We start from the raw sequence: 24,124 nt of genomic DNA on the forward strand, positions 1-24,124 counted from the left end.
GTTGTGTGCCTGTCACTGGGACATGAAGACTTACTTGCCTTGTCCAGGAAAGATGGAAGACTAGTCAGTGGGAGCGCAGAGGAGAGGGAGTGGCTATTGTTATGGTTATGTGTGTGAACCTGGCTTGTTCAGAGATGGATGTTGCCCACCCGATGTGGCTCAGTGGTTGAGCATCAACCCAGGAACCAAGAGGTCACTCACTGTTCAATTCCCGGTCGGGCACATGCCCAGGTTGCAAGCTTGATTCCCAGTAGGGAGCTTACAGGAGGCAGCCAATCAAAGAGGTTTCTCTCTCATCGATGTTTCTTTCTCTCTATCCCTCTCCCTCCCTCTCTCTCTCAAAATCAATAAAAATATACTTTTTAAAAAATAAGTGGATGTGTGTAGATTTTAAGAATTTATGTTGGTGCCTGAGACAACCCCAAGTGGGATGTTGTTCAGGTGGAAGGTCACCTGGCAAGAGTGTGTGCAGCTGCAGTGGGAATTCTGAGAAAGGAGGGTCAGTTGGACACCAGGGTCCTGGCTTCACTGTCAGTGTTTGGACCTGGAACACCTCCATTTTACTTTTGGACTGGCTACGTGTACACTGGCCAGACACTGGGAATCCCACAGAATGCTTGCCCTTCCTACCTGTCAGACCTGCTGGGTGGATGTGCTGCTCTGATACTGTGACTTAATGGAAAGGCTTTCTTTATTCCTCACCTTAATCTTTAAAACTTGCAGATTAGAATTAGGTGGAGACAAATTCCTAAGTAAATAGTCTTAGTCAGTTTGTCTCCACTTTCTTCCTTGGTCTCAGGGTACATCTGTGTGTAGGGTGGGGACTGGGGCCCCACAGAGGCTCTGGCCTGTAGGTCATAGCACTTTCCCCATGTGGTTGCCCAACCCCTACATTCAGGGATTTCTAAAATCCTGAAGTGCCACTGGTCTGTATCCCATTTTGGACGATGAGACCCTTTTAAATCTAGTCTGCTGCATCTTAGATTGCCTTTAGCTGTCTTCCTAGCTCCTGAGCTGTGCATATTGATGGGGGCATTATTCTTCAATTAGGTTACTGTTGTTGATTCTCCCACTAATGACCCATGCATGCCTGACCTTTGTTATTTAGTCTAACTTATCGTACCTTATCCAGCATATGTGGTATTTTGCCTAAAGTGGCAGTAACTGACCTGGCAGCCTCACTATCCCAAAGTTCCCCAAGGCAGGGTGACCCATACCCTCTTAATTCATAGAGTAGTTGTTGACTCTCCCCAGACGGCCTTGCAAAGTTCCTTCCAACCCTGCTGTTTCCTGGCCTGGTTCCTAAAACCCCGTGGATTAGAAGGGAGCAAAGGACTTTTAAAGACAGTAACTCTCAGTTACCCTTAAGCTCAGAAGGCCTCCAGGTCCACATTCTATGTCATAGCATAGTATTAGAACCTTTTTTTCATCTGACTCAGTATTCAGATATTAGAAGGGGTATAGGGGAAAAGATACATAACCATGCAGGAGAACAAACCATCAATTTTGTGAGGATTTTACTTCAAAATGGTTATACTTTAAAAAAAGTTCTGGTTCTTAAGGGATCATCCCTCAAGGATCCTGGAAAACTTGTCCTCTAATACAGCGGTCGCCAACTGGTGGTCTGCGGACTACTGGTGGTCCGTGAGGTCCAAAAGGTTGGCAACCGCTGCTCTAAAAGATGTTTCAGGTTTTACTACAATATATTTTGTTTGAAGCTAATGGTCTAAGAGCAGAGCTTCCATTTTTTTCCAAGAAAATTGCCTAAATGTTGGGAAAGTTTAAATACTATTTTGACTTTTTTTTTTTTTGGTTGGGAGGTAAAAGGATCTGGTTTGTACAATGCAGATAAGTAACTTTTCTCTGGTTTTCTCCTGTTCCCTCTTCCTTCCTGTCCCACACCAGCAAAAGCTGGCAGGCTGACAGAGGTGGCCTCAGGACGGACTTTCTGGCTACTGACCGTTTTGCTGGTAAGTTTGACTATCCTGTCTGAATGTTTCCTGTCCTTGGGCTGTGTGTGTACTTTCTTCCAGTACATTTCATTCTTAAGTTTCTAGTGGTTCTTGAAAGAGAATCAGGTTCTACCTGAGCAGTGTGTGCACGTGTGCCCTTCAGATGTATCATCTGGCATCCATCTATTTTAATCTTTTTTCTTAAATGTGAATTATGTTTGCTCAGGATTATCTGAGTTTGCATATTGCTTCTCTTTAATGCTAAGCTTAATTTTCTTGAACTTGGGGAGAGGTCTAAATTGTTAAAATTATGTAAAAACTCACTCTTCTACTAATTAAATTACTTGGCCTTCTTGTACTTTTTGCCAAGGTGGTATAAGACACTTGGTACATAATTGTGTGAAGAGAGGAGTTCTTCCTCATTATATTAGCTTGGGGCTCACCTAGAGTTGGGAGAAGAAGCTAACACCCCTGGCTTCGGTGTCTTATAAACCCTGTTTTCCAAATAAAGGAGCCGTGGCTTTGAGAGCTGAGGTCCCATGGAATCCCACGGAGTACTGAGGCTTGGGGGTGGGGTCTGGTTCCTGCCCCAATTGAGGTGCCCTTGTACCAGGTTCCACCTGCTGCACGTCCCCTCCCACACCTGGGTGATAGGATGTTGGAGAATAACCAGTCAGCATATGTCAGAGGCACTTAGCCCATCTGGGCAGTCCTTGCTGCCTTTTGCTACTACATTGTTGCCACAGAGTGCTGTAAGACTGCTCTTCCCGCCTTCCCCCGCCACCCCCCTCAGCATTGCAGTGCTGTTCAGGTGACTGAGCCCTGGATGACAGCTTTGCCTTTGCTGCTTGATTGGCTTTTTGGTAGCAGCTGTCATGTGGTACATTGTATATAAGCATCAGGCGGTAACTTGGTGAACAGATGGACAAAATAACTCAGAACACTATTTGGAGAACCTTCCAGATGTTGATCTGTGTTGCTGGGTCACAGTGTGGTGGGTTCTAGTTGGCCCCAGTGGTTGGGGTGCAGACTTTCTCTGTGGGCCCTGGCATCCTGGTGTTGATCCCTCTCAGCCAGAGCCTCCATCTGCTCAACTACAGGGCAACTTTTGAGGAAACAGTTGTTCAAGGACCCTCTTTTATTTGCATTTTTCTTTTCTTCACTTGGTGAGAGTTTGGGTATCACCTTACTTACATTAGAGGTTGTAAGTGAGGAAAATAAGGTATAATTTGCTAGTAAAAGAGAATTAAATCTTGGCTGAAGCTTTACAGTCTCGTGGATAGCAGAGAGCTGGCTGTGCCTGACTTTCTTCTCTCTTCAATCCCCACTCCAGTGCCTCACCCGGACCGTGTGTGGGCACCCCATCAACCATGAGCTCTGTTGCAGTTTTGACCCAAGAGAGCTTTGCTGAACACCGAAGTGGGCTGGTTCCGCAACAGATCAAAGGTGACAGCCTTGTACACAGTCTTCTTAACTTTTCAGACAGTGTTCCCTCCAAGCCTTTTTGAAGTCTGTAGAAGTGCGTTTGACACTAGTTGTGGGGTGGGGCCAGGGCCCACCAGTCTTGTGCACTTGGTTTTGCACTACCCTTATGTGCAAGGTGGAACTAGCTAGGAGTAATAGGTGAATCTGGACTCAGTGAGATTTAAAATGTGGACAACTTTCTGGAAAGCCAATGAATTTTACCATTGTTAATTAATTCGATTCTTTTTTCAAAATTGCTGTTCCCAGTTGTGTTGAACTAAATCTGGGCTGTGGGGCACCCCAGAGCACTGTCAGGAACCCACCATGGGGGGTGAAGGCTGGGCCCTCGCTGGCTTCTCAGTTCCCTAAAGCAGCTGGCTATGACCAAGAACACTCATCCAGAGGAATATGTCTAAAACATTGTCATTTCAACATCTCTCTAATGTAGAAAGGGAAAAAATGATACTTGACGTTATTTTCTTCAGAATCTGGTCTCCATTTACAATATCAGGACAGCTTGATTTGCATACCAAATGTTTATCTAAAACTCTTCATCTGTATTTGATTTTATAAAATTTTCATTTGAAAGAGTAGGTTATTCTATTCCAAGTTGTTCTAAACGTTCTTAAGTTTTCTATAAATGCATTGGATATTGGTTCTTAAGTTTAAAGTAATTAAAATTAAAAATTCACTTTGTCAGTCACTTGTACCACCATTCAAGTGATCATCTCTGGGTTGTGGAGACCTGGACACTTGCTTGCTTTGATTCTGAGTGCCTGTAGTGCTGGGTCTTTCTAAATGACCCAGCAACCCTATGAGTACACATCATATCCCTTTCTAGATGAGTGATAAATGCAAGGTGGTGGCAGAACCCAAGCACTGTGTCTTTATTGGTGTTTGGGTATAGCTCAGCCACATGGACAGAAGTGGTGAACCCACAGTTGGATGTAGGCCTGTGTGAACCTAAAGGTCATCTCACTGCTCTGTGCGCACACCCATCCACAGCGGATTTTATCAGGCCCTGCCATTGCCAGACACTGTGCTTGGCCCTGCATGTAGGCTGATTCCAAACAGTCACACTCCCGCTTTCATGGAGCTGTGGCTATTGGGACAGGAGTGTGAATGGTGAGGATGGAAGTGGGTAATGATGAGGGGCCCTGATTTCCAGGGCTTGCTGCTCCCTGAGAAGGGTGAGGGATCCCTACTGGAGTTCTTGTCAACGTTGTACATGACAGAGGCCATGCCTAGCAGCAGCGTTACTTTATTCCGCAAATTTTAGGGCCAGCTCTGTGCCCAGCATTGCCCTAATTATGATTTAAAAAAAAAAAAAAAAAAATATATATATATATATATATATGATTAGAAAAACTCTGTGAGGGCAAAGCCTGCCTTCAAGGTGCTCACCTCATCACGGGAAGGGTGGGGTGCCCAGTGTCTGAGCTGATCCTTCACAGGGAAGCTGCCAGGGCAGGGGTCTTGCCATCAGGTTCACATCAACTTGACCCCTATGGTTCATATGTTGGACCTGGGGGTGCTGGGCCTGGCAACCTACTAGGGCCCTTTCCCATCACTGAATGAGACAGGTCACTGTCGAACAGTTAGTGTTCTCTTTTTGACATTAAAACCTCCGAGTGTTTTTTCATCTGATACTGAAAACAATGTGCTTCCTCTTAATCTATGTTGGCTGGTCCAGTTGCCACTTTAAATTCAGAAGAAGAGAGTGACCCTCCAACCTACAAGGATGCCTTCCCCCCACTCCCTGAGAAAGCAGCTTGCTTGGAAAGCGCCCAGGAACCTGCAGGTGCCTGGGGTAACAAGATCCGGCCCATCAAGGCTTCTGTCATCACTCAGGTAGGAATGCCACTCTTTCTTCACCTGCCTTTCCCAGGAGGAAGTAGGAATATCTGGTGGAGAGTGCTTGGGGAGGTGCAGAGGAAATAGGCCTTCAGGTTTAGCCCTTCCCCACCCCAGGGCTGCTCCGTGGAGTACACTGCCCTTATGCTCATCTGTGTCCCCAGCACCCAGAAAGAATGGGTCTCCTTCTGTGTTTCAGCCTACTGCAATTCCGTCTGTGCTCCCAACTCCTGAAACTACCCCTGCCTTTCACCCTTCCCCATCAGTACATCCAACAAGACCTGTCTATCTTGTCTACTTTGTGTCCCAATGTCTTGAAGTGGTCATCTCCTCTGCCTTCTGTCTGTGAACTCATGTGGGGTCACAGTTGTTAATTGCCACCTGTCCATCTCTGTGCTGAGAGGGCACCTCTTCAAACCCAGACTTATAACCAGCTGCATCTGATCATCTTCTTTCAATAGGCTTTTCCCAATCTTTTTTTATTTTTTTTAATCTTTTTATAGTTAGTCATTATTCTTTTTATTTATTTACTCATTTATTTTAATCCTCACCCAAGGATATTTTTCCATTTTTATTTTATTTTATTTTATTTTATTTTATTTTATTTTATTTTAGAGAGAGGGAAAGACAGAGAAATATCAATGTGAGAGAAATATATCGATTGGTTGCCTCCTGCATGAGCCCAACCCGGGCCAGGAAGGAGCCTGTAACCGAGGTACATGCCCTTTGACCAGAATCAAACCCGGGACCCTTCAGTCCGCAGGCCAACGCTCTATGCACTAAGCCAAACCAGCTAGGGCTCTCCCAGTCTTTATAACGTGCAGGTTAGTGTGCCATGTTCAGTCCCGTCTCCTCAGAGTAGCTGGGGGACCCGGGTTGGCAGTCAGATGTCTCCTGCTGACACTGTCTCAATGCAAGCTGGCCTGAGGGGTCTGGCTCCTTCCTTTCTGCTTCTCAGATGAACCCCGATTGCTCAGATTGCTCTCACACCTGACTTTGTTAAGCCTTTGCCCTCTCTCTTCCACTCGTCCTTACCTCCCAGCACGGCCAGCTGTGTCTTGACTCTTAGGAAGGTCCTTCCTGGACATCCTCAGAACCTCCCTTACCTCTGCCCCACCCAGCCACTCAACTCCGTCTGTTTCCTTCACTGCACGCACTGTGCTGGGGGTGGTTGCTTCTTCATTAGAAGGTCAGCCTCATGACCTTAGGCACCTTTTGCTTATCTCTTCACTGCTTTCTGGGCCTTCCCTCAGTGGGTAGAGGGGTGGCATTTAGTGGACAAACAGACTCCAATATTCCGGGCCTAGACACTTAAATATCCTTGCTTCCCTTCTTGCTGTCTCAACCTCCCCTTTGGTCCTTTTCTGAGTAGGTGTTCCATGTACCCCTGGAGGAGAGAAAATACAAGGACATGAACCAGTTTGGAGAAGGTGAACAAGCAAAAATCTGCCTTGAGATCATGCAGAGGACAGGAGCTCACTTGGAGCTGTCTCTCGCCAAAGACCAGGGCCTCTCCATTATGGTCTCTGGGAAGCTGGACGCCGTCATGAAAGCCCGGAAGGATATTGTTGCTAGGCTGCAGACCCAGGTGAGTGTTCCCTGGCGTGGTCCTTCCGAGTGGGCACACTCGAACTTCTTTAGGCTCTCCCACCAGTGGAGCAGGTTCATAGTTCAGAGGTGGGACAGCAACATTTGGAGCCTCCTGGCATTTTTAGTGAAACACCACTAATTCAGTAATAGAAACTGGGGTAAATGAACTGAAAGTTCAAGGCTTTCCCAGAGTTTGAGACATTTACAAGAAGCTGATGGTGTAGCAGGGGCATGGTGTAGATGGGCAGTTCCAATTCTAAAAAGGTACAGCATTAGTAAGTACATTGTTGTAAGCACACATTTTCAGGCCCAGACTTGAGAGGTTACAAGTTTTAAACCAGTTTCATAGTTCTGAACAGTCTAATACCAGAACGAGGACTTATTTGGAAACCATTATAATAAGTAACCTGTGGTGCATTTCTCCCCGAGGGGAGTCACTGAAAGACCAAGACTCTGTGTGGAGAATGGTCGGTCTCTTGACAGGTAGAGCCTTTGTAGGTTTATTTAGAACTGGAGGCCTTCCCACCTGCTGCTGAGCCATGAGCTCACAGGGGAGCCCATTCTAGAACACGTGGTGAGAAGATGGGAGTCTGATGCAAGAGGGGCCATAAGGCAGAGGCCAGGGGCTTAGCTATTAGCAGGAGGAGGAGCATTGACTTGGCCACATGGAGCCTTGGGACAGTCCCTAACCCCACTAGATTGAGGGCGTTAAATCATTAAGTGCAGGAAGTAGGAAATGTTGTGTGTAAATTGCTTCCCTTTGTGGCTGGTGAAGAATATCCTCTCAGACTTTTGCTGTTATCCACTAGTTGGTGAACATTTGAATGTTTTTAATTGAATACTGGGTGGGAGAGGGAACACTGAAAAGCATTTGTCCCTGGCCCATTTCATTACCTCCTGCCCTCCCCCCAATTAAATAATACAATGTGGTGCCCCTCAATCTTTTGTGTGTTTTTTTATATAACCACTTTGCTTTTAACTCACTTATTAATGATAATTTCTTGATATACCCATATTCCACCCAGTCTGCATATATGGACTTCCCTCATTGTGTTCAAGTAACTGTCCACTCACAGCCTGCTGTGTGCTTGTCAGGCCTTGAGTCCTTTCATTCTTCAGCAGTGCATCTCCCTCCTTTCCTTAATGCCCTTGGGTTTTTGAGGGGGACAAGCGGGTGTCTGGTTTGTTCCACTATCCATCATTATTTTCTGTACACTCGTGGTTAGGTCTTGGGGCATGGTTACTTTCACATTCAACTTGTTTCTTTGGCAAGAAAACTTGTGGGTGGTGCTGTGTACTTGGTGTTGATTCCAAGATTGATCTGTAGACTGAGGTGTCTTCAGCTGAATTGATCCATTATAAAGTTCCTGATCCATCTGTGTTGTCCTTGCCTCATGCACTGCTGGGCTGCCTGGCTCCATCAGGGAGATGGCTTTCTCATCCCGTCCCCATCCACCTCCACCCCACATGTGCAGGCACTCTGTGAAGAGCTTTTCTTCTCTGCCATTGGAGTGGGAAGGGCAGGTCCTTTTCCTTCCCCTTAATTTTTAGACTGAATTGGCCCTCCCACATCTTCACTGGTGATCATTAATTCTTTTTAAGTGTCATTAGGATTTTTTAAAGAAATTTTTTTTATTGATTTTAGAGAGGGAGGAGGGAAAGAGAAAGAAACATCAACGTGAAAGGGAAACATCGATAGGCTCCCACCTGCACGCCCCCTACTGGGGTTTGAGCCCACAACCCAGGCATGTGCCCTAACCTAGAATCAAACCTGCAACTTTTTTGGTGCACAGGAGGACACACTCAACCGAGTCACACAGACCAGGGCAGGACTTTTGATGTGTTTATTAGTTGTTCTTTAGGCTGAAGTTGCCTCATCTTCGGCCAGTGGTTAGACTCCTCCCTGTTGGCTTCTTGCAGTTTTCTGGCAGGACCACCCACCTTCGTTCACTTCCTGATTTCTAACAGAGACGTGTGGACTGACCTTAACCATGTCTTTCCACAGACCCAAAATCTGCTGTTTGTTCTTGACGTTTATAGTGGGAAGTTTCTTGAGTTACTGATCCTTCTAATTCAGGTGAAGGGTTGTGGATTTTGTAATCACTTGAAGTAATTTTTCTCTCTGTTTAGGTTAGGCTATCATTCTGATTAAGTAGTTGGGTTCATTTGCTTTGATTTATTTTCCATGTTACTTAGCCCTGGCCGGTGTGGCTCAGTTGGTTGAGCATCATCTCATGCACTGAAAGGTCACCAGGTCAGGGCACATACCCAGGTTATGGGTTCAATGCCCAGTCAGAGTGTGTGTGGGAGGCAACCAATCCATGTCTTCCTCCCTCCCTCTCTCCCTCCCTCCCTCCCTCCCTCCCTCTCTCCTCTTCTCCCTCTCCCTCCCTGTCTCTAAAATCAATAAAAACCATTTTTTTAAAAGTGACTTAAACATTTGATGATTGTACAGTCAAAGTTGTATGATCAGGTAGGTACATGCAGAGCCAGACTCTTCGCCCTTCTCCCATCCTCCCTGCTAGGTGGCTTTTATTTTTATTTTTTATTTTAGAGAAGGGAGGGGGAGAGAGAAACATCAATGATGAGAGAGAATCTTTTTTTTTTTAAATATATTTTATTGATTTTTCACAGAGAGGAAGGGAGAGGGATAGAGAGCCAGAAATATCAATGAGAGAGAAACATCAATCATCTGCCTCCCACTGGGGATGTGCCCGCAGCCAAGGCACATGCCCTTGACCGGAATCGAACCCGGGACCCTTCAGTCCGCAGACCAACGCTCCATCCACTGAGCCAAACCGGTTTCGGCGAGAGAGAATCTTTGATCAACTGCCTCCTGCGTGTCCCCTACTGGGGGTTAAGCCCACAACCCCGACATGTGCCGAGACTGGTAATTGAACCAGTGACCTCCTGGTTCATAGGTCAATGCTCAACCACTGAGCCACACCAGCCGGGCCTGGGTGACATTGTTAGTCGTTGGTGTATCCTTCCTGTTTGGGTTGGAGAATAGGAGCAAAAGGTAGCTGGCCATAGACTCTGTCCTGCATCCTGTTTTTCCTGCATATTTTTTGGAGGTGTCTGCATATTAGCACATAGCAGCTTTCCTCGCTTCTTCATACAGCCAAGGGATGTGGTGCCCAGGGACTTATTCGGGCATTCCCGTTGATGGGCATTTGAGTAGCTTCCCAATTTCTGTTGTTATGAGTCATGTCACAGGAAAGCCTTGTGCACATGCCATTTCCTAGTTTACCTAGTGTATCTCAAGGTCGGTTTCCAAGAAGGTGACGGGTCAGCAGTAATGGCAGGTGTGATTTTGCCATAACAGCCAGGACCCCTTCCTCCAGGCTGTACCCTTGCACTCCATTCCTTCCCCATGGCGAAGCCAGGTTCAGCCAGTATTTTTTTTTTTAAATATATATATATATATATTTTTAAATATATTTTATTGATTTTTTACAGAGAGGAAGAGAGAGAGAGATAGAGAGTTAGAAACATCGATGAGAGAGAAACATCGATCAGCTGCCTCTTGCACACCCCCTACTGGGGATGTGCCCGCAACCAAGGTACATGCCCTTGACCGGAATCGAACCTGGGACCCTTGAGTCCGCAGGCCGACGCTCTATCCACTGAGCCAAACCGGTCTCGGCTCAGCCAGTATTTGAATGTTTCAGACTGAAAGGCAGTTGAGTAAACTTTTTTGTTGTTGTCAGTCTTCACCCAAGGATATTTTTTCCATTGATTTTTAGAGAGAGATAAAGGGAAGAGTAGAGACAGAGAGAAACATCGATGTGAGAGACATATCAATTGGTTGCCTCCTGCATATGGCCCCACTGGGGCCAGGGATCGAGCCTTTAACAGGTACGTGCCCTTGACCAAAATTGAACCAGGACCCTTCAGTCCTCAGGCCGATGCTCTATCCACTGAGCCAAACTGGTTAGGGCTGAGTAAACTTATTTGCATTGTTCTGCTGAGCAAGATTAAGCATTTTTCCACATCCAAAGGCCTTTTGCTTTTCTCTGTGCACTGTCTGTTCTTTCGCCTTTTTCTATCAAGTTAAAGTTATGCATCTTGCTCACTGTATTAGGGCTCCTAAAAACCCTTCTCAGTCATATGTTACAAATAATATTTCCCTGTTTGCCAATTGTGTTTGATCTTGTGTTCTGCTTTGTGAAAGTTTATTAATGTGTAGTGAAATTCATTGAACAGTTTGTTATTTTGAGTCATTGTTAGGAAAGTTTTTTTTACACAGGTATTGCAAGAATGTTTATTGTCTTCCTCTGGTGCATTTAAGGGTGTTCTTACATTCCAGTTCCTATTCTGTGTGGGATACACATCCAGTTTCACACTTTCCCATATGGCCCTCTCATCATCAATATATTTTTTTAAAAATCAGTACCATTTTTAAAGGAATTTCCCCCCACTGATTTTGAGTGGCTGTTTGTTCTAAATGTTCATATTAACTTGGGTATGTTCCTTGGTTTTTACTTCTGACCTTTGGGATTTTTGTGTGCTAGTGTTCTCCTGATGTAATATTGATGGTTTTATACTTTCATGTGAATCCAGTACAGTGTTTCCCATCCCTCCCGTACTGTTCTTCGTTGGGGTTTTCCTGTCTGTTGTATTCTTTTCTGTTTACATGCAAATTTTATAATCAGCCTTTTGCTCACAATTGCATTAGACCTTCTAAGGGATGTTTTCTGATTGCTAATGCCCACATTCCACCTCTTTTGCTGGCTTAGAGTCCAACTACTTTATTGTCTTTTTCCTTTTTTTTGCCTGTTAGAAAGGATGGTCTTTTTCATATATGTCTTCTAACCCGGTTGTTTTAGCTAAGATAAGGCTGTTGGCTTCTGGCCCTGGCTGGTGTGGCTCAGTTGGTTAGAGTGTCCTCCTGTACACCAAAAGGTGGCAGGTTCAGTTCCTGGTCAGGGCACATATGTGGGTTGGGGGTTCAATCCCCAGTCAGTCCATGTGGGAGGTAATTGATCAATGTCCCTCTTCCCTTCCTCTTTCACCCTTCCTCTCTCTAAACTCAATTAAAAAATAAGCCGAAACCGGTTTGGCTCGGTGGGTAGAGCGTCGGCCTGCGGACTCAAGGGTCCCAGGTTCGATTCCGGTCAAGGGCATGTACCTTGGTTGCGGGCACATCCCCAGCAGGGGGTGTGCAAGAGGCAGCTGATCGGTGTTTCTCTCTCATCGATGTTTCTAACTCTCTATCCCTCTCTCTTCCTCTCTGTAAAAAACCAATAAAATATATTTAAAAAAATAAAAATAAATAAAAAATAAAAGTGAGTTGTTATAAAAAACAAAGGCTGTTGACTTCTTTATTCTAATTTTGCCTTCCTGTTATAGACAGTAAAAAATGTAATAAAGCAGCAGTTTCCCAGGGTTCGAGGCTGTGTGGGCAGGTGCTCTTCCTGTCCAGCCTGTGCCCCTCTTGTGGGGACCTGCTCCAGTAGGAGGTAAAGTCGTGGTGCGGGCAGTGCAAGGCCTAAACAAGCACTTTCCCATTAAGTAGAACTTTGGGGTTGAGGTGTATGTATTTTGTCACGTTAAAAAATATAGTAAAAATCCACATATAAGTGGACCTGTGCAGCTCAAACCTGTGTTCAAGGGGGTCAACTGAATATCGATTGATTTCTATTTTCTTGTAAATTTTTATCATGGATGGATTTACATTTTCTGGACATGATCATTTGATTATTTTTCTTCATAGATCTAACAATATGCTGAATTATATAAATGGATTTCCTAATATTGAATCATTTTTTTTGCTAAACCTCATTTGATCACAATGTAGAAGCCAGTGGTCTTAGTTTCTATGCTAGTTATGAAGTGAGGACCTTTTCTATTGCCTCTGTGATACAATTTAATGGTTTCTGTTGTAAATATTGAATATTCTGTGTAAAACTGTACCCCTTGGGGGAGAAGGGAAGCTGGCTGATCTGTGACTTTTTTGCTGGGACAGTGGTGGGAACCTTAACGGTTTGCTTCTTTTTAAGTTGCTGGCTGTTCTCTGTGCAGAGTTAGAAAGGCTAGAAACTACCATCTTCCTCCCAGGTTTCTCTGTGACCTCAGGAAGTTGGTTGATTTCTGACAGTTTGACTTAAGAAATGAAGGGTTTGGATTGTTTCCATTTTATTTTCTCAGATGAGTTGTCTGTTTTAATTGTTTGTAAAAGAGATAGGGAGAAAAATTTATTAACAGACATAGGGCTTATGTCTGAAAAAGGTAGACCAGTACTCCAGAAACAGAAATGAATCTGGTCTGTCAGTATGTCCCTGCCTCCTACCATGTCCCAGCATGGTGTTAGGAGTCACCAACGTGGAAAACAAGACAGATGCACTTGAATATCCCTGTCTTAGTGGTGACTTGTAGCTGGGCCAAGAAGATGTTGAACAAAGAATTATCCTATTTAATAAGGGTAATATGCAAATTAACCCTAATGGCAGACTGGAATGACTGGTCACTATATCACACACTGACCCTCAGGGGGCGGACACTCAACGCAGGAACTGCCCCCAGGTGGTCAGTGCACTTCCACAGGGGGGAGTACCACTCAGCCAGAAGCTGGCTCATAGCTGGCCAGCACAGTGGCGGTGGCAGGAGCCTCTCCCGCCTCCACAGCTCTAAGGATGTCTGACTAATGGCTTAGGAGAGCTCCCGGGCTGCCAGCTCCCGATCCCCCAGGCCTAAGCCGGCAGGTGGACATCCCCAAGGGGTCCTGGACTTTGAGAGGATGCAGGCTGGGCTGAAGAACCAGGCCTCTAGTCTCTAAATAATTGTGATAGCTGAAAGTGTGACCCAGGGCCATACTTGAACTTGCCCTAGTCAGGGGTTCTGGAAAAGCAGCCCCAAGAAGGTGATGTTTAACCTGAGACTATTCTAAAGGATGATGGGGGTTGGCTAGGCAAAATCAGATGAGAATTTCATTCTAACCAGAGAGAATATTATGGAAAAACATGCTTTTTCATAACCTACAAGTACTTTTTCCTCCCTTTGTTTCTCTACCTATTGTAGGCCTCAGCAACTGTTGCCATTCCCAAAGAACATCATCGCTTTGTTATTGGTAAAAATGGAGAGAAACTACAAGACTTGGAGCTAAAAACTGCAACCAAAATTCAGATCCCACGCCCAGATGACGCAAGTAACCAGATCAGAATCACCGGCACCAAAGAGGGCATCGAGAAAGCTCGCCACGAAGTCCTGCTCATCTCTGCCGAGCAGGTGAGGCCAACTGTGGACCTGGTATTCATGTGGCAGCCTCGACCCTGACAGGCCCTGTCTGTCTTCAGATTGTGCCCAGACCTGTGCTCACCTGTGTCCTTTCATTTCCAGGATAAACGTGCTGTAGAGAGGCTAGAAGTGGAGAAGGCATTCCACCCCTTCATCGCTGGGCCTTATAATCGGCTCGTCAGTGAGATCATGCAAGAGACAGGGACACGCATCAACATCCCCCCACCCAGCGTCAACCGGACAGAAATCGTCTTCACTGGGGAGAAGGAGCAGCTGGCTCAGGCTGTGGCTCGTATCAAGAAGATTTATGAAGAAAAGGTAGCGGTGGGAGGAGGGAAATCCCCATGGGCAGGAATGGAGAGTGGACTGAGCTCATGCTGAAGGCTTTCCCTGCTATCTGCCAACCTCACTTCGCATCCCTCACTCTCCCACCCTGGGCTAGACACACTGCTCACAAGTGGCCACGTCTTGCGTAAGCTGTTAGCTCCATTTGGTGACTTTGAGGTCTGAAACTTGTTTCTTAATTTGGGGAGAGGATTTGATTTGGTATCACTGCTCTTCTAAACTGATCACTGCTTTTCCAAGTTGCAGTAATCAGTTTGGGCTTGACAAATTATCAGGTGATTCTTCTGAGGAGAAAACCCAACCCTTGATGAGTAGGGTTTCTGGGATTGGCTGATCATTGTTTCCCCTTCCTGGGGCTTAGCAGCTGTAGTCTAGGCCCCGTGTCCTGATCCCTGCCTTTTTGGTGACAATATTCTGTCTTCGCCTGCCTCTCCTGTGCCCTTCCCTCTGACATCTTTATGGTACTCTTACTTAGAAAAAGAAGACCACAACCATCGCAGTGGAAGTGAAGAAATCCCAGCACAAATATGTCATCGGGCCCAAGGGCAATTCCTTGCAGGAGATTCTGGAAAGAACTGGAGTTTCTGTGGAGATCCCGCCCTCCGACAGTATCTCTGAGACTGTGATACTTCGAGGGGAGCCTGAAAAGCTAGGGCAGGCACTGACTGAAGTCTATGCCAAGGTAACTGCCTCCCAGGGGATCCAGGGCCTGGGCTGTGTTGGGTCAGGGTGCTCATCTATCCCTCAGTCCAACTGAGCAACCTGGTGCTTACGTAGCCTGGACGTTGATTTGTTTGCTTGTTTTCCTAGGCCAACAGTTTTACAGTTTCCTCCGTCTCTGCTCCTTCCTGGCTTCACCGTTTCATCATTGGCAAGAAGGGGCAGAACCTGGCCAAGATCACTCAGCAGATGCCAAAGGTGAGGGAACATGTTGACCTGCTGCACTGGGTTGGCCTTGCATTCTGTTGTCCTGTTGCTGACTAACTTTTGTTTTGGTGTTGCTATTTATCCCCTTGGGTGCCTTTGAAGACTGTGGCACATTTTTAAAAAAATTATAATAATTTTTTTAGATATTTCTTTTTTTAAATGTCTTTTGGTCTTTTTAACCAGAGAAAATGCTAGGTTTGATGAATATCTTAAGAAATACCTCACTTAGTTACTATAGCATAATAACTTCCTAATAGTTATGTCTGCAAATTCTGAAGAGCAAAATTTGTCTCTAAACTGTGTGAAGTGTGGAGCTCGTAGACTTGTCCTCTGTACCTCTGTCCTGGAGGCCTCAGTTTTCCCCAGGAAACACTAAAGGACACACTATTGTGTTGGATTCCTGTTATGTGTGGGTGTCGTGTCCCATTTACCCTGTAGCCACTTTATTTCTAAGATCAAAGTACTGTTCACACTTGATGTGATGTAATTTGATGACTTCGTGAGGCCAGTCTCCTATGAAGTCACCGCCTTATCTGGTGTGTTATAAACAGGAGTGCAGTGACCTTGTCTGGTGACCACCTCAGGCAGCTATACCAGGGTTAAGATTCTGTCCCTGTTAGCTGTCTCATTCTTTTTTTTAATATATTTTATTGATTTTTTACAGAGAGGAAGAGAGAGGGATAGAGAGTTAGAAACATCGATGAGAGAGAAACATCGATCAGCTGCCTCTTGCACACCCCTCACTGGGGATGTGCCCGCAACCAAGGTACATGCCCTTGACCGGAATCGAACCTGGGACCCTTGAGTCTGCAGGCCGACGCTCTATCCACTAAGCCAAACCGGTTTTGGCAGCTGTCTCATTCTTTTTTTTTTTTGTCTCATTCTTTATGCAATCAGATGGGAGTAGGGGTTCTACAGTGAGAGCGATATAGGAAGGTGTGCTAAGGTATTTCATGCTTTAAGGTATTGGTGGCAAGCACAGTGTGAAGGATTTCACAGTTTCTGTTTTTGGTAAAGGAAAGATGATTAGACCACATTAAGTAGCAAAATAATGGTTGTCCCTCAGGCCCCTTTGCACTTTTTCATGGTAGTGGTGGACGTGCATTCTCGTGAAGCAGTTTGGAATCAGTCGCTGCCGCTGTGCCATCCTGTGTTTACTGTCCCTTATTTTGGTGTGGTAGGTTCACATCGAGTTTACAGAAGGCGAGGACAAGATCACCTTGGAAGGCCCCACGGAGGATGTAAATGTGGCCCAGGAACAGATCGAAGCCATGGTGAAAGACCTGGTAAGATGCCCCTGTTAGTGTTTCAAGTGCTTTGTACTGGGGACGGGGCTGTCATTGTGTCGTGTGGCAGTCAGGCTTCATGGGTGGGTAGGCAAAGAGACACGAGGGTAGCCCAGTCGGAGAGTGGTGCGTCTGAGAGTTAGAAAAACTGTCCAGAAGCATGGAGAGAGAAGACCTTATTTTGAGGACGGGTCTTTCAAGGGGGCCAGAGGGATGAGCTTGCAATAGTCCTGATGGCCGAGTGGTCAGAAAAGGCAGCAGCTTTCGGCTCTCTCCTGGTTCTGGCCGCCCAGCCGGCATGTCTCATGGATGTTCTGTGTCCCTGCAGATTCACCGCATGGACTATGTGGAGATCAGCATTGACCACAAGTTTCACAGACACCTCATCGGGAAGAGCGGAGCCAACAGTGAGTGAAGTGGATGGCATGGGGGCAGGCTGGGAGAAAAGCCACCAGCTATTTGGGTGCCCTCACCCAGTTGTTTGGCCTAGAGATGAATGTTATCAACTGGGTCAGTTCCCTGAGTCACCCACAAGGGCCGTGGCAAAGGGACTCTCCAGGGTGTCATCCTGCATGTTTCAGCCAGAGCTGCTGGGTGAAGTCCACCAGTGTTGTCCTCCTCACCTCTAAACCCTGACCTGGAGCTCACCAAGGAGTCAGACGTTTCTAGACTCATGTCAGACAACTCAGGGAGGGATTCTGTTGGACAAACAGTAATATGTGAGCCCAGGTTCAGTGTTGGATTACCTGTGTCAGGTAGGTAGCACAAGGTGGGGCAACATTGGAAATGTGTTAGGTGAGTTCTGCTTGAATCCCAGGATGTGTTTTAAAATCTGCTCCTTTGCTTAGTTTAACTGCATGACCATCATGCACATCACAGTGCTTACTAGTTCTGGAGAGAGCCCTGTGTTTCACCTTCAGTGGGAGGTGAGGACTAACATTTAACCTGGTTGTGGGTCCTTCCTTAGGTTGCAAGGACCTCACTTCAATAAGCATGATGTCTCTGTGAGTGCGCCCTCTTTGGATTTTGCCCTGTGCGCTTCATTACCCCCCCCGCCCCCCCGCCCCCCAAGTACATGTAAACTTGTCACCTGCTTTATTTGGTGCCAGTCTTGTGTTCTGGGAACATTTTAAACAATAGACGACATTGCATGTACTCAGAGCAGCTCTGGTCACTGCTCACCGGCACACACCATAAACTTGATTTTATTGTCTTTGTTTATTTTGGTTAACTGTAGTGTTTCCTTAAAAACGTAAGGAAATGCAATGCTAATATTAACCTCTGGTTTCTGCTCTCTAGGAAGTGTGAAACCACTCAGTGTGATTCAGAGAATTGTGTCTGTTCTGTTTCTTCTGGTTCATTTCCTAACCCTGTTTTCTTTCATAATCTAAAACCTGCTGCCAGCTTCTGTGTGCTTGTCCGTCCTGCATGGTTCCACCCTAGAACAGTGCCACTTTTGGCCCATGTCCTAGCACATGGGCTCATGGCTATCTCTGTGCTCGGAACCCTCCCTGAGACCCTTTAAGGAGTTTGGCTTCCCTTATTACACAGTGGACCAAATGCTGACCCAGTTTCTGGTGATAAGGCTTCTCCAGGGTGTGGGGCCAGATCTCTAACTGTGGGCACTAGGTTCTAGAGAAGGTGCTGGAGGAGGGTTTTCAACTCCACCTGTTTTGCAAAGACAGTGAAGAGCTCAGTTTGCACCTGAGCTGACAATGGAGTGTTAGGCAAAGCATGGCTGCCATGGGCTGAGGTGGTTGATGGGGGTGCTCTTGTTTTCAGTTAATGTAAGGGCTTCTGGTTTTTAACTTTTTATTTATTTTGAGAGAGTAACTTCATTTGTTTATTTTCAGGAAGGAAGGGAGAGGGGAAAAGAGATAGAAACATCATTGATGAGAGAGAATCATTAATCGGCTGCCTCCTCACAACCCCTACTGGGGATCGAGCCCAAAACCAGACAGAGCATGTGCCCTGACCAGGAATCGAACTGTAACCTCTTGGTTCATGGGTCAACATTCAACCACTGAGCCATACTGGCCGGACTCTTATGACATTTCTGGTCACAAAAACATCACCAAATTTTAAGTGAAAATCTAAAACACTTATAATATTAAACATGAAATGTGAGCTACACATACATTTGAGAAAAATTAATGAGACAAAATAATTCTCTCTTCACCCACTAATTCCAATTTAGGGTCATGTGTGGCTGGAGCCTCTCCTGGCAGCTCAGGGTACAAGGTGGGACCCACCCTGGACAGGTGCCCTTCCATCGGAGGGCTACCCACACTCACAAAGACGGGGACAGTGCAGACATGGCAGTTCCTTCACGTGCACATCCTTGTGATGTGGAAGGACCCTGGAGTCCTCAGAGGAAACTTCACACAGTCCACTGGGTGTCGACTCTTTTTCTCATCAACATAACAAAAGCATGTTGAACAAAATGACGTTATGTGAGGACCTGCTGTATTCTGAGCCTTGGACACATTCTGGCTCAGGCTCTGAGCAGTTGTTCAGCATCGTCAGGTCGATGCTCCGTGTGGTCGGTCCCGTGGAGATTGTGCCCAGCTCCTGCTAGAATAGGGGCAGTCTTGTTCTGGGGGCCTCATCATCCTTTCTGTTTTGGGGTGACTGGTTAGGTTATTTGGGGCTTTAACCATGTTAATCATTGGTGGACTGTAGTACAGTCTGAGTCCAAAATGTTTCCTTTTGTTCTTAAGTCAACAGAATCAAAGATCAGTACAAGGTGTCTGTACGCATCCCTCCTGACAGCGAGAAGAGCAACCTGATCCGCATCGAGGGGGACCCGCAGGGTGTGCAGCAGGCGAAGCGGGAGCTGCTGGAGCTTGCCTCCCGCATGGTGAGCCCTGTGGCAGGTCCTGCGGGGGCATTGTTGGCATGTCCCAGAGAATGGAATCGCCAAGTGTCCCCTTGGGCTACTGCTATGCCAGGGGGGCTCTGGAGATCTGCAGTGGAGAACTCAGCCTTGGTCAAACCCTGGCTTCCATGACGCCTTAGAACCAACTCCAGGGATTGTGAGGGACTTTTCTGGATTTTAAAAGGCAGACAGATGACTCTTGTGTCTGTCTAAGATTGAGAGTCACTGGTATGATGTTATCTGCAAACAGAAACGGGGCACAGTGGGCTTTGTTCCCTATGTCCAGATTAAAGTACTTCGCTGTCCTTGGCCTGCTACCAGCACCCAACTGAGTCAAATACACATAACCACACAACAGTCTCCACCTGGGCTGCACGTGACTCACTGGGGGGCCTTTGACTCCAGATGAGTCCAGTATTATATGAGTGCTCAGAGCTTAGCATGAATATGTACACTCTCAGGAAAGCCCAAGGCAATGTAGGACTTCTACCTCATCAGGGTAGGAGCAAGTCCCAGGGTCAGCTTCCTTCACCCCGGCATTCTTGTAAATCAAGCATGTCAAACTCAAAGGCTAACATGGGCCAAATAACAAGGTTTAAGTTTATGTGGGCTGCAAAAAAAAAAACCCCAAAAGCTTCAATTTTCATAGAAACTTAGGTTTATTTTGATAGAGATAAAGGGCTAAAATAAATAATCTTTAACATAAAATAATAGAATGTTTTAATAAAAATTAATACCTTTTCTTGGACATTAACTTCACCAGACACTGAATAACTGCACAAATTAATAAGCGTAATGCAAATAAACCTATTTTTCTTGTTCTCCGAAAGCAAAATATTTCCTGTTGCACACACCAAACAAGTCAGTATGAGACTAATGATGTGGCAATCGGCTGCTAAAATATTCAATGCTAGTGTTAGCAGAGAGAAATGGTGCACCTGCGCATAAGGCGCGTAAGGGAAATGAATGCAGCACGATTATAGTAATCAGTCACTAGCAAACGTAGTTCGTTATTAATAACTAGAAGCCCAGTGCATGGATTCATGCACTGGTGGGGTCCTTCAGCCTGGCCTTCAGGGATCAGCCGAAATTGGCTCTCCAACATCCCCTTAGGGGTCCCAGATTGCAAGAGGGCACAGACCAGGCCAAGGGACCCCACCAGGGCAGGATCCGGACCAGGGAGGGACTGCGGGAGGGCTCCAGGGCGTGTCCAGCCCTGTCTTGCCCAGTCCCTATCAGCCGGACCCCAGCAGCAAGCTAACCTACCGGTCAGAGCGTCTACCCCTGGTGGTCAGTGTGCGTCATAGTGACTGGTCGAACAGTTGCTTAGGCTTTTATATATATAGATTATGTATAACATGATATTGTAAAAATTAAGTTATGAAATTTTTATTAAAACATTTCTTGCATACCGTTATATTGGCTGAGCCACAAAAATATTTGTTGTGGGCTGCATGTGGCCTGAGGGCTACGAGTTTGACATGCTTGTAGATGTTTTCACTACCCATGCCAGGAGCCCCAAATTGGAGGCCAGTTTTATGTAGTGATTTTGTGGCCACAGCTGTAGTCCAGGACTTGGCATGGCCTTCTGCCACTCTCTGGCTATCCCTAGCTCACTCCTCAGCCTGGGAGTGTCCTCGGTTCTCCCCTGCATCAGCCAGCTCTGCATCTTGACCATCCATGGTCCCTTGCTCTGGAGTCTAGTTACTAGAGTGCTGACCACTCATTTCTCTGTCACCCTGATGCTCCAGAATCTCCCAGATAGGTAGTGTTTTTCCCTGCTTTTCACCCCTGCTTATATATCTTCTGACCTAACGGGCCCTCTGGAGCAGCGGTCGCCAACCGGTTGGCAACTGCTGCTCCGGAGGACAGAGGACCATGTTGAGAGATTCTTTTTAAAAAAATAAAAAATATATTTTTTTTATTGATATCAGAGAGGAAAGGAGAGGGAGAGAGAAATAGAAAAATCAATGATGAGAGAGATTCATTGATAGGCTGCCTCCTGCACACCCCCTACTGGGGATTGAGCCCGCAACCTGGGCACGTGCCCTTGACTGGAATCAAACCCAGGACCCTTGGGTCCACAGGCTAACACTCGACCCACTGAGCCAAACCAGCTAGGGCGAGTGATTCTTTCTTAATGCACACGGGCAGTCATCCCAGCCTCCTGATGGTGAGTAGTGGTCACTCCCTGCTGTGCAGTGTCAGGCCTCAGTTCTTGTTAAAACACAGCACTGAGTGAATGGCTCTGGTAAACATGGCACCTGCGGTAGCACTTTTAGTTGGAGGGGTCTGCACTCAGTTCTTTCGTTACACTTTGTTCAGGAGAACAATGTGCACCCACGGCAGCACACTGTGTGGCAGGTGGAGAAGGCAGGAATCTAGTGTGTGCTGTCTACTGGCCAGTGTGCCTGGCACTACCTCCCTGGACTCCCAGGTGCCTCCTACTGTGAGGGAGGTTGTTCACCTTGCTTATGGTAAGTGCATTTATTTCCTGTCCATGTATTTTCAGGAAAACGAGCGTACCAAGGATCTAATCATTGAGCAGAGATTTCATCGCACAATCATTGGGCAGAAGGGTGAACGGATTCGTGAAATTCGGGACAAATTCCCAGAGGTAGTTTCCCAGGAGCCTTATTTTGCTAACCCTCAGGCAGCGGTCTGATTGGCACTTGGGAGTATTCAGTTTTTTAATGTTCTCACCAATAATCAAACTTGGTCTCCTGATGATTTATTCCAGGTTATCATCAACTTTCCAGACCCAGCACAAAAAAGTGATATTGTCCAACTTAGAGGGCCCAAGAATGAGGTGGAAAAATGTACAAAATACATGCAGAAGATGGTTGCTGATTTGGTAGGAGATGCTTTTCATCCTTTGTTGTGTGGGAGGATGGGAGGGTGGGGGACGTGTGCCATCAGGACCCTGCTTCGGGGAGCACACTTGGGCGTTAGGTGAGTCTACCATCTCAGGGACTTGGGACAAAGTCGTGATGCTACCTTTCAACACCTGATACTAGACTGGCAGAAATTGTCACAACTTGAGTGTTCCATGGAATTAAAGTGGGAGATCCTCTATGTCCCATGCCAAGTGACCTTATTTCCTTCATGGGTCTTCAGACACCTAGGAAACTGTCCCATCCAGTGAGGAGAGAGACATGTACAAGTAGTGTCATTTATGGATTATTCCTTTCCTCAGATCTAGAAAGGGAGGAGGCGATTGATGGAGAGGCTGCAAGTTGCTCTGTGCTCCCTGTGGGCATGCATTTAGCTTGTGACCTCCTGGGAGAGGGGGTGCGTGGGCTCCTTAGCACTGGGCTCGTCCTGCTGCCCAGTAGAGCTGGGTGTTCTGAGCTTAATCCTCTTTTTGTTCACCCCCAGCCTGCTCTCCTCCTGTAGTGGCACCCACTCCCTTTTACCCTAGAGGGCCAATTGAGGGCACCTGGGTAGGCTTGATTGCTTCTGGATTGTGGAACACGCATCTGACAGGTTGTAGGGTCTGTGGCAGTCCGCTTTTTATAAAAGGGGGCCCGCACCTGTCAACTGTGACAGGCCAGGTGAGTTAGTTGTTGAATAGTTATCTCACCCATCCTTGTGACAGACTTCTAAAGGTCAGAAAGTAAGAGAGACGCAGGACAAAGTCTTCCATAACAGTCATCTCTTTTGTTTTTAAGGTGGAAAATAGCTATTCAATCTCTGTTCCGATCTTCAAGCAGTTTCACAAGAACATCATTGGGAAAGGAGGCGCAAACATTAAAAAGGTGACTGGCCGGCTTGTCCCCGGAATCGTGGCTCCTCTCACCCTGCCCCACCTGGTCCTGTGCCATTCTGGCTTTAAATTTGAAGGAGGGGCCTTACTTCTAGCTCTGGGCTCCGGGTGTCTCAATGGTAGTTGCTTCTCACTGCGTCTCTCCTCGTAGATTCGTGAAGAAAGCAATACCAAGATCGACCTTCCAGCAGAAAATAGCAACTCGGAGACCATCATCATCACGGGCAAGCGGGCCAACTGCGAGGCTGCCCGGAGCCGCATCCTGTCCATCCAGAAAGACCTGGTAATGTGGAGCTGGCTATAGGACAGGCTCTGGCCTGGGACCAGGAAGGGACAGGAGGGCCAGAGCGATCTCTGGCAGTGCTAACTGATGGTCCTAAGCAGTAGTAGCATTTGACTTGGGTGCTGGAAAATTTTTATGTCCTGAAGGTGTTATATTTTTTCCCAATTTTTGAAAAATGAATATGTAAAAAACAACATTTTAAGTGTGCAGTTGGATACGTTTGCCATATGTATATATCCTTGGAATCCCCTCTACAGTCAAGATAATGCACTTACCCATCACCCCCAAAACTGCCTTATGCCTCCCCCTTTTTTAAATACATTTTTATTAATTTCAGTGAGGGAGGGAGGGAGAGAGAGAGAGATACAAATATCATTGATGAGAGAGAATCACTGATAGGTTGCCTCCTGCACGTCCCCCACTGGGGATTGAGCCCATAACCCAGGCATGTGCCCTTGGCCAGAATTGAACCTGGGACCCTTCAGTCTGCAGGTCAATGCTCTATCCACTGAACCAAACCAGTTAGCACCTCTGCTCAGCATC

General features: G+C 46.5%; 1 protein-coding gene across 3 annotated transcripts in view; it reads left to right on the forward strand.

The window, feature by feature from the left end:
• Positions 1 to 24,124, forward strand: part of HDLBP (high density lipoprotein binding protein) — a 71,530-nt gene that overhangs the window by 32,684 nt on the left and 14,722 nt on the right. For all 3 annotated transcript variants that reach the window (XM_008138474.3, XM_028140830.2, XM_028140828.2), the window contains exons 2-16: positions 1,906 to 1,970; positions 3,286 to 3,398; positions 5,110 to 5,267; positions 6,643 to 6,858; positions 13,881 to 14,087; positions 14,199 to 14,414; positions 14,917 to 15,123; positions 15,252 to 15,359; positions 16,550 to 16,654; positions 16,983 to 17,061; positions 19,375 to 19,514; positions 22,045 to 22,149; positions 22,273 to 22,386; positions 23,204 to 23,290; positions 23,450 to 23,581. In XM_008138474.3, the coding sequence (XP_008136696.1) occupies positions 3,323 to 3,398; positions 5,110 to 5,267; positions 6,643 to 6,858; positions 13,881 to 14,087; positions 14,199 to 14,414; positions 14,917 to 15,123; positions 15,252 to 15,359; positions 16,550 to 16,654; positions 16,983 to 17,061; positions 19,375 to 19,514; positions 22,045 to 22,149; positions 22,273 to 22,386; positions 23,204 to 23,290; positions 23,450 to 23,581 (1,950 nt within the window). In that variant the 5' untranslated portion in view covers positions 1,906 to 1,970; positions 3,286 to 3,322. The remainder of the gene's footprint in view (positions 1 to 1,905; positions 1,971 to 3,285; positions 3,399 to 5,109; positions 5,268 to 6,642; positions 6,859 to 13,880; positions 14,088 to 14,198; positions 14,415 to 14,916; positions 15,124 to 15,251; positions 15,360 to 16,549; positions 16,655 to 16,982; positions 17,062 to 19,374; positions 19,515 to 22,044; positions 22,150 to 22,272; positions 22,387 to 23,203; positions 23,291 to 23,449; positions 23,582 to 24,124) is intronic.

This window comes from Eptesicus fuscus, chromosome 11 (genome assembly GCF_027574615.1).
Source record: "Eptesicus fuscus isolate TK198812 chromosome 11, DD_ASM_mEF_20220401, whole genome shotgun sequence".
Classification (NCBI taxonomy): domain Eukaryota; kingdom Metazoa; phylum Chordata; class Mammalia; order Chiroptera; family Vespertilionidae; genus Eptesicus; species Eptesicus fuscus.